Below are 14,265 nucleotides of genomic sequence, written 5' to 3' on the forward strand. Positions count from 1 at the left end.
ATTTTTTGATAATTACCAACAACATCTTAAGCACCACCACCAGTCCTAAGTTCAGCTAAAATGACAAATATGCATTCATGCATGATTATCAAGTTTTAGTTCGAATTACTAAAGTTCTATCATTAAATAATGCTTGATTATCATAATATCATAATATAATGTTTGATTGACTGATCTTAAGAGTGTACATTTAGATATTTAAAAAGCTGTGCCATTTTACAATTATAAGCTAAACTGGTGGAATTATATATATATATATATAGACCCTTTCCAAAAAATTAGAATATAATGGAAAAGTTGATTTATTTCCATAATTCCATTCAAAACGTTAAACTTCCATAGATTATAGATTCAGGGCCCACAACTTAAGCGATTTCAAGTATTTAGTTGTTTATTTGTACATAATTTGGGCTTCCAGCTCATAAAACCCACGAAAACAGGATTTAAAAAAAATTAGAATATTACATGAAATCACACAGTAATTACACAGTGATACCATGGTCACTGAACCAGGTTTTGGTTCTTTTGGCAGTGTGGGCCGGTGCAAATCCTGCTGGAAAATGAAGGAAGCATGAAGTGCTCTGGAAATGTCCTGGTAGACGGCTGCGTTGACTCTGGATTTAATAAAGCACAGTGGACCAAAGTCCTCTTTTCTGATGAGAGCAAATTTTGCATCTCATTTGGAAACCAAGGTCCCAGAGTCTGGAGGAAGAATGGAGAGGCACACAATCCAAGATGCTTGAAGTCCAGTGTGAAGTTTCCACAGTCTGTGTTGGTTTGGGGAGCCATGTCATCGGCTGGTGTTGGTCCACTGTGCTGTCCACTCAACGCAGCCGTCTACCAGGACATTTCCAGAGCACTTCATGCTTCCTTCATTTTCCAGCAGGATTTGCACCTGCCCACACTGCCAAAAGAACCAAAACCTGGTTCAATGACCATGGTATCACTGTGTAATTACTGTGTGATTTCATGTAATATTCAAATTTTTTGAAATCCTGTTTTCGTGGGTTTTATGAGCTGGAAGCCCAAATTATGTACAAATAAACAACTAAATACTTGAAATCGTTTAAGTTGTGGGCCCTGAATCTATAATCTATGGAAGTTTAACGTTTTGAATGGAATTATGGAAATAAATAAACTTTTCCATGATATTCTAATTTTTTGGAAAGGGTCTGTATATATATATATATATATATAAAATAGTATATCAGTTTGGCGAGTAACCCAAAAAATGTACTAGCCAATGGCGATTCTATTGCTAAGGTGTGTGTAGAGGGTTGGTCACTGACGTTGACGAGATTAACCCCTTAGGTATCGAAATTTGGTGCCGAACTACAAGACATATTTTGATACTCGATGGTATCGAGGCAATTTGGTCGGTGCCTAAAAAGTATCGAATTCGATAGCCAGCCATAGTCATACCTGTACATTATGTCTTCAGTCAGGGATAAATAGCTCTCCTTTCAGAGGATCATAAACTATTTAAATACTGCAAACGTCAATTAACAGCCTCGTGTGCTCATATGCACAGACTTCAAGGTTTTAACTCTCACTCTCTGTCTGCAGAACCACCATCTGTGAGTTATTTTTATGAGAGAAGGGTTTCAACAATTTTAAACAATGTGATATGCTAAAAAACTGCAGATCTGAAGAATGATTTGGCATTAGCTGTGATTTCACTTGATGGCAATAATACGAAAATAAAATGAACTCATCAAACTTTGAATGTGAGCGTCTGTACACGTGTTTATAGACAGAGAGAGAGAGCGTGTGCCTCTATTTTTAGCGAGGCAACACGTGTAATGGCTGCTTGCCTTGACCTCGCTGAGGGCAGATGTAGGACGGTCAAAGGGACGAACAGATTCACCCAATCATTATTCATCTCTTAAATGAGCAGAAGCCCTCAGGTTCGTACGCTTGATGTCACCTGCATTCCCTCACACGCCATGAAACACGATAATCGATCGCGTTTACTAATGTAGCAGAAGACCGAAGACACGTGTGACCGCTCAAAATCCATAAATGCAATAAACTGCAAGTCTACATAAGCAAATGTCAAATGCAAAATGTTTCTAACATTTACTGTATGTATTACAGAAAGGACTGGACAATGTCAGAATTATAAAATGGACATCACAACATCTGGCCTCTGGAAACCTCCAGAATCTATTGCAACTAGGCTGGGTAATATATGACCGAAATCTTAATATCACAATAGGAGTAATTTTATTTCATGATAACAATATATATCATGATATACAGTGAATCAACATTTGAAGTGGATCAAAACCTTTCATCAAAGTTATACATGAATTTTGAACAATACCAGTTCTTGTTTTAGGATGACTCAGATTAACTTCAAATGTTGACTACTGTCTATATTTTTACTTTAAACAAGGTTATATTAAAGAGGTGGTATAATGCCCTTTTCACAAGATGTAAAATAAGTCTCTGATGTCCCCAGAGTGTGTATGTGAAGTTTTAGCTCAAAATACCCCACAGATATTTTTATATAGCATGTTAAAGTTGTCACTTTTTGAGGGTGAGCAAAAACGCACCGTTTTGTGTCTGTTCCTTTAAATGCAAATGAGCTGCTGCTCCCGGCACAGGGGGCGGAGCTTCAACAGCTTGTGTCCTTTTACCTCACACACACACATGCACTGAACATTTCAAAAACTTTTAGCCTTTTATGTTCAAACCGGAGTCAGACGATGATGGAGAGACTCAAGAAGAAGTGACAACATGTAGAAGCAACAGGACATTTCTGAATGGTTAGTTGATGAGTTTATGTAGCTTATGTGTAGTTATCTTCTAGTCATTGATTAGCATATTCTATCTTGATAATCTATAAACCGTGCTCAGGGGGCGGGGTTTATGTAAATTCTAGGGTTGGTGATGTCACTAACCCGGGAGGAATGTGGTGTAGTCTCTACCAGCCGTTTGTTGTAGTCCTTAAAAAGCGATTTCTTTAAAAGCAAATATCTCCCTTTGCATTGAACTTTGAGCATTGTAACTTTGCAGATGTTGTTTATGATCAAATAGCAACATTACACACTAACTAAAGTTAGAAAAGTGAAATCATAATCAACCACCCCTTTAACATCAACCACTGAAACTTTACAATTCGTGTAACCAATTTCATTTTCACAAAAAAATAATTTTAGTTTTACTAACATAAGTAAAAAAAAAAAAAAAATCAAGCTTACAGAAGACAAGTAAATAGTTGGGCGTTTTGGCACATAAGTGTGTGTATTCGAACGTTGAAGCCTAATAATGCGGCAAAATGAGCTCTGTATGAGCAGCGGCTTTATGTGCGCGTGTTTGATGTGTGTGCGTCTCTCAGACAGTGTGTGCATATGCTAATTAATTCTCTTTTGCTGCTTATATGAAGCACCAGAAACACTATACAGGAACATTTCCTCTCACCGATGAAAGCTAACAGCTTCTGATGAAAGATGATGGTTAATGGCTTATACATACACACATTTACTCAAGATTTTGAATAGAGATAATGCATTTCTATATGTTCACATCCGTTTTTTTTTTAGTAAGTCTATCCATCAAACCAATAATATTTGATCTTAGGGTCACATGCAGTGTTGCCAACTAGACTAGTGACTTTTCAGACCCTGCAACAACTCCCCACCCCCCAAAAAAATAAAAATAAAATAAAATAGTGACTTTTTGGATTGCTGATTTATAGTCAGTCACTATATTATACACGATCAGTTGTCTAACAGCTTTATTGGACAGTCATTCGGTTATATATTAAAATGACAGTATGTAAGCATGGATTAGGAGAGAAAACATGTAAACTGCAGACTGGCGCATTACGTCATCTAGCGACTTTGAGCAGGCTTTGGCTACTTACTGTCCAATTGAAAATAGTTGGCAACACTGGTCACATGTCTAGAGCCCCTGCAATTACACACATCAGAGCATGTGGTGGCGCTAACACAGAATTAAAGGCAAGAATCGTACAAGATAATTGTACAGTAGTGTTCAAAAGTTTGGGGTCCATAAGATTTTTTAAATGTTTTTGAAATAAGTCTCTTCTGCTCACCAAGGCTGCACTTATGTTATCAAAAATACAGCAAAACAGTAATATTTACAATTTAAAAATCACTATTTTCTATGTGAATATATGTAAAATATAATTTATTCCAGTGATCAAAGCTGAATTTTCAGCATCATTACTCCAGTCTTCAGTGTCACATGATCCTTCAGAAATCATTCTAATATGATGATTTGATGCTCAAGAAACGTTTCTCATTATTATCAATGTTGAAAACAGTTCATAATTTTGGGAAAACAGGGATACATTTTTTTCAGGATTCTTTGATAAATAGAAAGTTCAAAAGAACTGAATATATTTTTAATACAAATCTTTTAAAACATTATAATGTCTTTACTGTCACTTCTAATAAATAAATAAAAATAATAATCTTACTGAACCCAAACTTTTGCACGGTAGTGTACATGTATACATATATCAAACCATAAACATGACTACGCTTCAGATTTTTACAGTAATGATTGCACAGCCATAATCCAGTAATGAACTACATCATTATATCACATCCCTGCACACAGACACTGAACTACAGAGACATTTCTACAGAGCGCAGAGCTGTTTTTAGAATGGAGTTTTATGGTTCCCTGCATCTGACATCTTAATGTCATTGTGTGCAATCATTCTGAATAGAGAACAGAGAAACGAATACACAAAAGATGATTTAAAATGAATATAATAATATTGCACTGTAAATGTGATTGTTATTCTTTGTGAAGGCATTGTAAATGTCAAATACAATACAGGTCGAATCACATCAATGCAATACATAAAGGTAAAGATGTTTTTAGCTGCACTAAAATATCCTCTGATATTTACAAATGTTGCAACAATATTACCATATTGTCACTAAGGGCCCTATCTTGCACCCAGCGCAATTGACTTTGTACACCGACGCATGTATCATTCCTATTTTGCACACGACGCACAGCGGACTTTTCCCTCCACAGACGCACGTCAGTAAACTAGGGAATGAACTTGCGCTCCCGGGGGCGGTTCAGCGAAAAGAGGAGGCGTGTTCTGGCGCAAACATTCCCTGGTGCTATTTTGCAGTTTCAGAAAACAATTCCACCACTGACCAGGAGAAACCTCGTCTAAAGTCAGTGGCGCGTTATTCAGATGCTATTTTAAGGGCGCATGCTTGGCCATAATGTAGCGTGTGCACTTTGCTTCTCTAATCTACACAGACGCAGCAGTTCACATTTTTACAAACCATACAAATGGAAAAATATTCCACATGAGGGAAATCATTGTGGTGTCCATGAAGATGTGAAAAAATAGGCATAAATCTAGCTTACACATTTACCCAAATTATTATACGCCTGTTTAACCGAAGCTAATTTGGGTGTGTTTCTCCATCCCCAACGTCACTTCTCTGTGTTTTACGGCCCTGACGAGAACGTCGGTCTCCTCGGCTGTGAACCGCTCCTGGCAAATCCGCCGTTATAATAGCAATCCGCCATGGAACAAGCGCGCCTGCTCTTAAAGGGAATGTGAGATGACGCTCTGATTGGTTTATTTCACGTTACGCCCAAACCACACCTATGAGTAATGAAGCGACTTCAGACCAACACATTTTAGATTTGCGAGATTCGCCCACAAAGTTTCAGATCGTTAAAATATATGTTTTGCTTTGCCCCCCTTTTTGAAATTGAACAACTATAACTACAAAGTTGTAATAATAATTCTAATTTAATGAGAATAGCAGAGTTCACAACACAACTATAATAATAACGACACTGAGGAATGATATTGTTGGAATCACTTTCAGAGCAATCTTTTTTTTCCAACTTTTCCAATAATTTTTCCAACATTGGCAGCCAATCAGAATTCATCCAAAAGCTCAAGCATTTTAAGCGACACATGACTATCGCCCGATATATATCCATTATTAATGTTATCGTTATCGGCCCAATAAGAAAATTTGGCCGATTTATTAACGCCGATAAATAATGGATTATTTCCTTCAGCTGAGACACTTCAGATGTGCACTGTTCAACATGATGGTTTGGAATTGCTTGAAATATGATTGATTTTTTTTTTTAAAGGAATACAGTTCAGTGCAACATGCGAATCGCAAATTTGTCATATAGGCTAAATAAAATTATAATGAGAACATGATTATAATTGTGTGCTTAGGACATGAGACTATTGTTTTTGTAATCAGGCTCTCAAAAATTATTTTAAAAAAAATTTGGATTTAGACCAATATATTGGTTATCGGCTTTCAAATATATAGATTTATTGGTTATCGGTCTCAGTCAAAATTGGTGCATCACTAAAAGTTATGGTTCTTAGTATGAATGGGCCTTTACCCTACCAGATATGTGACACATTCTCCATTAAACCTTGAATTTAAGAGAAATAGACTGGTTAAGTCTAAGGCTTTGTTTGTGACAGTAGATGAGATTAATGCAGATTTTTTCCCACTGTGGTTTGAGACACGTGACCAAAAGCTCAAATTATATGAATCAGGACATTGTCCCCGGCATGCCAGGCACCAAAGGAACGCATTACTTCTATTCAAAATCTTGTTTGCTCTGAACATTAATTTGTGATGTGAAAGAGCCTTTATAGTTGCCTGTACCACTCAATCATTCAATCCAATAAATGGCACATTCTCTAGATTAATAACCCATAGTTAAAGCAATCATTACCTGGAATGTGCATCTGAAAGGCTGGCTCTGAAAATGAAGGCTAAAATGCATTTTCATTTAAAAAAAAGTAAGCTGTATGTTTTATTCTACTCTATATGTCCTAGCAGGAAGACTTTTCAGTTTGACTGTAAGCTACATCAAACTACTCCGACAATGTCTTTCTGTTTTAAAACGTGTGAGAGACACCGGCGATGGTCTGAAGATGCTTCCGACGGACTCTAACAGAACACAGGTGTACAACATTCAACACAAACAACCTGCAGAAAACACTTCTGCATGACTGCCTCGTACCACAGCTGAAACACTCACTCCTCAGGTCATCTGTGGATATCAGCAGCCAACAAGCATTTCAGAACGTAGAATAAACCATGCAAACGTTGAAATGAGTGGAAAAAAATATGATAAAAAAATATGACAGAAGAGCAAACTCTGATCTGATGATGAACGAATGCAGTGCCTTTATGCTTAATCACTGTCACATACTTTTAACGTTTATATACTAAGTTTTGGAATTTAATATTTTTTTTATGTCATTACATTGTTTAGAGTATAAGAAAAAAAGAAAAGAAAAAAAAATATTTTTTATTCATGTTACCAGGACTTAAAAATAAAAGGACATGTATAGGCAAAAACAATGTGATTTTGTGTCATTCACCAATTCATTTTAAGATTTAAGGATTTTTTTTTTTTTTAAACGAATGATTCTCAACTGTTATGGAAAAAATAACGGAATTAATTGATATACCATTTTACTTTATGCAATATGTGGGGAAAATGGCCATAAATGAGTTTTCCCATTCAATACATCAATAAACTGTATTTTATTTGCATACTAATGTGATCTTGGGGCAACATGTAATGAAAAAAGAAGCGTAATAGGAGTAACAATTGGCAACACTTTCATAATATTTCATAGGAATATTGATATATAATTGATCTCCCTATTCACATGCGGTGTCTCCCAGAATGCCTGATAAACATGATTTAATCCTGGCGTCTCTACAGTGGACATGATGTATGAAATCAATGCCCGGTTTCGTAACCCATTTTCCTCAGATGTTGATTTGAAAATTAGTCCGATTTAAATAATTACAAAATATCATAATTCCATAATATTGTTAATATATATCTGATCTCTAAATTAATGTCAGTCATTGTAAAGACTAAGGAGAAGTTGTTCTCATGGTGAAACCTCCAAACATTTGGTATAAAGCCCTGAATGTGCTCTTTAAAGGACATCCAGACTTAAAACTGTGACACATCCCTTACGAAAAATAACCATGGTTTTATTATAAACGTGTAGTAAACAGTTTTATGGTGGATTGATTACGACTTGTTTAACAACAGTTTTACTACAAATACCATATGGTTAGTATAGCTAAACCATGGTTAATTTGTGGTTACCATGTTTTAACTATAATAACCAAGTTTTTATTTAGTATTTATAGTGAAGCCTGGTTAATTTTCGTAAGGGGTAACGGTGTCAGAGAAATTCACTCAAATACAATGTCACTACAGTGGACAAAAGTCTATTGGATACTATAGGATAATATTATAGATGCAGAACAACATCCACTCATATTCAAACCTTCAACACTTGATGCGACAACTACCCCAAACATGCAGTCCAGCTCCGTTGCGTGAACGTGACAGTGTCTCAAAGCAGCTTTGATGAAAAATTCATCAGCTATTCGCTCTTATGTCAGAGAAAGCCGCGATCAATTATTCACAGACGGACTGTCGCACCGTGTCGAAGGGTTCGCGGCACGGACAGGTGACACGCGGGCCCGAACCGGCCAGACATGAAGCACCTTTGATTCTTCATTCGGTCTCATGTTGTGATTTCATTTTATGACTTTATGCACTGTTTAGACACGGGCGCGCGCGTGCGCCGATTCTTAATTACAATAGTCGCGCAAAAACTGATACTCGCGATTGACAGCTGGAAGAAATGCGGATGAGGCGTTGAAATTAAAAACACGACAGCAGAATTGTTATATATATGTATCCCTTACATTAGAACAGAATGGTCTGATGTCATTAATGTACTGAACGGGCGTTGGATTCGTGCGTCCATTACCTGATACTCTCGATTCGGGTAGAAAAGCCGTTACAAATCAGTGTGTGTGTGTGTGTAACGCATATGCCGTTCGTTACCTCGTCCTGCGGATTCGGTCTCTGGCTTTGCTGCTCTTTGGTGGCCGTCATGATTTGATTCCCTTTTCAGATGCCGCTGAGAAATGCCAAAAATACCCAAACTGGCGATTCCAGCACTGCAGAATCGTGATCTCGAGTCGCTCCTCCGTGTGCTTTTCGTCCGTGGAGGAGGAGCGCGCGCGGCGCGTTTGGCATTACACCGCAACCGGAACGCGTGATCGATCGTTGCGAACGATGTGTATCTGATTCTGAGCTCGAGCGAACTTAAACTGACGGGAAAATAACTGATGCAAATCCAGAAGGCGGGAGCAGCGCGCGCACTGATGCTGAGGCTGAGCCTGGGGGGGTGGGGTGGGGGGGGTGCTTGATGACGTGAAACCACAGACAGACAGAGAGACAGACAGCACCTTGAACAGCACGAGAGCTCAAGGATATCACATGCATCAATGCAATTCTAGTAATTGCATTAGTGCATTCTGCAGCGAGCATCAATTCCAGCATCTTGACTGACACCTGCAGTCAATCCCTGAGGAGCATCATCAATGTCAACTTGTTTTCTACCAGAAGCGCGACCTCGAGTGACTTCTGAATGACATCCAACACAGAATTACGTAAAAGAGGAAAAACATTTGCTCTTCATTTAATTTATTTGTGAATAGCCTAGCATTTAATATTAATAAAACTATATGGGTATGACTTTGTGTAACTCTTCTTTTGATTTCTCTGACGTCTTTCGCTTAATTGATATAAAGCTAAATTGATATACAGCTTTTTTCTTAAATCAGGATTATATTTCTTTCTATTAAAAAAATCAGTTAGTGTCAATGCACTTATAAAATCAGAATTTTAAAATCATTCAAGTGAACAGCTTTGATCCCTCTTTTGAAGCTTTGAAATGTGTGCTGGATAAATTCTGCATCCATTACAGTTTGACATGTAAAGTTCGTGAATTCTCCATAGTATGGTTGGCTTTTCCATGAACGGTCCACTCATTTTGAACACGTTACTAAACTGTGCCCAAATAATTGTTGATAAACCTCTAAAAGAAGAAAGAGCGATTAAAAGCATGAATTACTTGGCTGGATTGGACCAAAAAATTCACTCTTAATAGATAAAAAAAAAAAAAAAGATTGAAAAATTGCAATGAATCACTTTTCCACAGTAGAAAGGATCCAATCAAAAGACATCAGATGAAAACAGGAGGAAAAGTCCATAACTTTCCATAAAAAAATCCAGATCCTATAGGCAACACATTAACATTAGGAACTAACCAGATCTCACTCCTAATAACTATCAAGTATAGTTGCGTAGCTGTCAATGGAGGGACAGAAAGCTCTCAGATTTAATCAAAAATATCTTCATTCGTGTTCCGTAGACGAAGGAAAGTATTGCGTGTTTGGAACGACATGAGGGAGAGTAATTACTGAAAGAATTTCTAACTTCGGGTGAACTAACCCTTTAAGAGATTTACTGGGAAAAAGGGTTTTTATAGGAGCCCGACAACAGCAGCGTTTGAGGATTAACATGCTGGACAAGAAGCAGGATTACAACAGGAGCAGGAAGTTGTTATAAAAAATAAAATAAAAAATTACCTGCACTGACTTTTCATATGGAAACAACAGTTGAGATCACATCCTTGATTAAATATTACCAAAAACTCACAAATCGATGGCTTGAATCACTGAAAGATGCATCTGTGACATGCTTTACACTGAATCAAATCAACACTGACTTGAGCTGAATAATGACACTATTCTTTGTTTAGAGCTGCTTTACAGCAGAATTGAATTATTCTGTGCATCAATGATCAATGTTTTTCACTGTGAAGCTGCTTTGAGTATCGAGCTAGCTATAAATAAAGGTGATTTGATTGACATGTCGGTTCACAAAGAACAGAACTGTTTGTGGAAATGAATAAATAAAACTGAACAAACATACACCTGATGTCTGTGGGTGGATCTGAATGTTGTAGTTTTTAAAAGCAATGTAATGTATAGTGTAATGATATACAGTACCAGTCAAAAGTTTGGAAACATTACTATTTTTAATGTTTTTGAAAGAAGTCTCTTATGCTCATCAAGCCTGCAGTTAAAAAAAAACAAACAAAAAACAGTAATATTATGAAATATTATTACAATTTAAAATAATGGTTCTCTTTTTTAATATATTTTAAAATGTCATTTATTTTTGTGATGCAAAGCTGAATTTTCATCAGCAAGTACTCCAGTCTTTGGTGTCTTATGATCCTTCAGAAATCATTCTAATATGCTGATTTGATACTCAGTTATTATCAATGATGGAAACAGTTGTGCTGTTTAATATATTTTTTTGGAATACTTTTTTCAGGATTCATTGATGAGTAAAACGTTAACAGCATTTATTCATAAAAACAGCATTTATTCAAAATAAAAACATTTCTAACAATATAAATCGTTACCATCACCTTTTATCAATTTAACGCATCCTTGTTGAATTAAAGTACTAATTTCTTTACAAAAAAATATTTATTGTTCCCAAACTTTTGAACGGTAGTGTATATTGTTACAAAAGATTTCTATTCTAAATAAATACAGTTCTTTTTAACTTTTTATTCATCAAATAATCCTGAAAAAAGTATCTCAGGTTATAAAAAAAATATTAAGCAGCACAACTGTTTCCAACATTGATCATAAATCAGCATATTAGAATGATTTCTGAAGGATCATAAGACACCAAAGACTGGAGTACTTGCTGATGAAAATTCAGCTTTGCATCACAAAAATAAATTACATTTTAAAGTATATTAAAAAAGAGAACCATTATTTTAAATTGTAATAATATTTCATAATATTACTGTTTTTTTGGGGTTTTTTTTTTTTTAACTGCAGGCTTGATGAGCATAAGAGACTTCTTTCAAAAACATTAAAAATAGTAATGTTTCCAAACTTTTGACTGGTACTGTACGTTTATACTCTCAATACAGTATGAAAGTTGTTTAATTGCAGTTGTTATTCAAGTGCAGTACAGTTATGCTAAGTCTTGATTGTGTTTTTGAGCTCTAGAACAGGTTTTCCTGCTTGAATGTTGATTATTTTCCTCATATTCTCCATTGTTGCGGCTTCTCACTTCCCAGTCTGTCAGTAACGCTCTGTTTAGTTCCTGTCTCTATGAAGCCCCTCCTTCTGAAAAGCACACTGTGCTCTGATTGGTCAGCTGGAGCAGTGTGTTGTGATTGGTCGAGCGCAGTGTGTTTGGGAAATGTCCCGCCCCTATAATTACCATAACCGCCAGTTTCAACACACTACTAACTAACTCAACCAGGCCCCGCCCCTTTATTCTGCGTATTAATTATTATAATGAGGAATATTGTGACGTGTTCATTCCCAAAAGAAACTCAAGACTACAATGGAGGCGTTTCAGGAGTTCAGAAACACTGACACTGATATAGAGAAGAACTTCCTTTTTCATGCTCAAACAGCAACATTACACACTAAAGAAAGATGGACATGGAGAAATACTAAATAATACTAAAGCCCTATTCGCACTGGATTAGTATGACCTGGTGACCTCTAGTCATTTGTAATAATTGCGGAGGTTGTCCGTGATCTTAATCCTGTGCGAATCGGCCATGTCTGTAATTTGTAAAGTGAAAATTCCCCCGCAAATGACCTTCCATATTTCGCCGAACACACCGAGGTCCTGTGATAATATTAGTCCCGTGCAAATCGGCATCTCTGTGATTTGGCGGGGTCGTATATACTTTTTTCAAGGTTTTTGTGGTTTTTGAAGAATGGAGGCTGCGTTTTGATAGTATTTTGGGTGCTGGATCATATCGCTGTAACTATACAATTTGCAGAAAGAGAAAGCTGAAAATCATCAGAAGATCGAAACAAAAAGAATGATTAGATGGAGATGGATGACATGTGGTAAAGAACATTCTTCTGTTTATGATATATCACACAGCTACACCTATAATAACGACAAGACATTTCCAAGCAATAGCCTGTTGACATCATATCCAGGAGATAATCAGTAAATTCGAGTAAACACAAAATTTAGATGTTGGGTAATTTCTAAATCACACGAGGTCCCCAGATAATACTAATCGAGAGAGCGGAGAGGGCTTAAGGAAGAGAATCAGACCCTGGACATAGGAAACATTACACAGCGTCTCACTCACAGCTCACCAGTACTGGACTTCATGTTATCTGTCGGATAAACTTAACGTTGCAGTATTTATGTGTCATTTCAAAGGTTTTTCAGATTCTCCAAACATCCTGAAAATACAAAGCTCTGTGATCTATCGCCTCTGTATTCATGAGCTCCAGATTTAGTCAAGGTGATGACAACCTTGTGCGAGGTGTTCAAGAATGAGAGAGAGAATCTCTTTCTGACCTGATTTCACCGGCTCGTGTGTGTGTGTGTGTGTGGATAATATGGACATATTGTACATTCAGTCCATACGACACACTTGTCCAAGAGAGTAGTTTTTACCATCTGAGATCAATTGCGAAAATAAAACTTCTCCTTTCCCATACTGACTTGGAAATTGTGATGCACTCATTTATTATTTATAGGTTAGACTATTGAAAATCATTGTATAGTGTTCTGCCCTAAACTGCATTATGCCGTCTACAGCTCGTCCAGCTCCAGCCAGGCTGTTAACAGGATCAAGAAAAACAGGATCATATTTCCCCAGTTTTGGTATCTCTTCACTGGCTGCCGGCGAAATTCAGGGTGGATTATAAAATGTTGACTTTTGTTTACTCTTTGGTCTCGCACACAATACATTAGTGATCCTGGACCACAAAACCATTCACATGTCGCACGGGTATATTTGTGGCAATCGCCGACAATACATTGTATGGGTCAAAATTATAGATTTTTCTTTTATGCCAAAAATCATTAGGATATGAAGTAAAGATCATGTTCCATGAAGATATTTTGTAAATTTCCTACCGTAAATATATATAATATTTATCTTTGTGAGTGAATGCAGCACAATCGTGAACATAAATGAACAACTTTAAAGGAGATTTTCTCAATTTTTTGCACCCTCAAATTACAGATTTTCAATAGTTGTATCTCGGCCAGATATTGTCCTATCCTAACAAACCATACATCAATGGAAAACGTATTTATTCAGCTTTCAGATGATGTATACATCTAAATTTCAAAAAATTGATGTGACTGGTTTTGTGGTCCAGGGTCACATATATTAGTGATGTTTTTTACTCTTACTCTCCAACTAGAGCACTCAGGTCTTCTGACCGACTGCTATTGACGGTTCCTCGTTGCCGTTATAAATCTAAGGGTGACCTTTTGGGGAAGGGTCCAAAATTATGGAATAGTCTTCCTCTCCATGTGAGGTCATCTTCATCGCTAGCCATTTCTAGGTCT

At 36.7% G+C, this 14,265-nt stretch overlaps 1 protein-coding gene across 2 annotated transcripts in view; it reads right to left on the reverse strand.

Moving 5' to 3' along the window:
- dpp10 (dipeptidyl peptidase like 10) overlaps positions 1-14,265 on the reverse strand; it is an 80,169-nt gene that overhangs the window by 51,692 nt on the left and 14,212 nt on the right. Inside the window, exon 1 of one of the 2 annotated variants that reach the window (XM_084122402.1) lies at positions 8,887-9,183. The exons of the other annotated variant lie outside the window; for it this stretch is intronic. Within the exon in view, the coding sequence (XP_083978528.1) occupies positions 8,887-8,937 (51 nt within the window). The 5' untranslated portion in view covers positions 8,938-9,183. Of the gene's footprint in view, positions 1-8,886; positions 9,184-14,265 lie in introns of those variants that run through there. 2 annotated transcript variants of the gene reach the window in all.

The sequence above is a fragment of the Abramis brama genome (assembly GCF_963993115.1).
Source record: "Abramis brama genome assembly, chromosome: 8".
In the NCBI taxonomy this organism is placed as follows: domain Eukaryota; kingdom Metazoa; phylum Chordata; class Actinopteri; order Cypriniformes; family Leuciscidae; genus Abramis; species Abramis brama.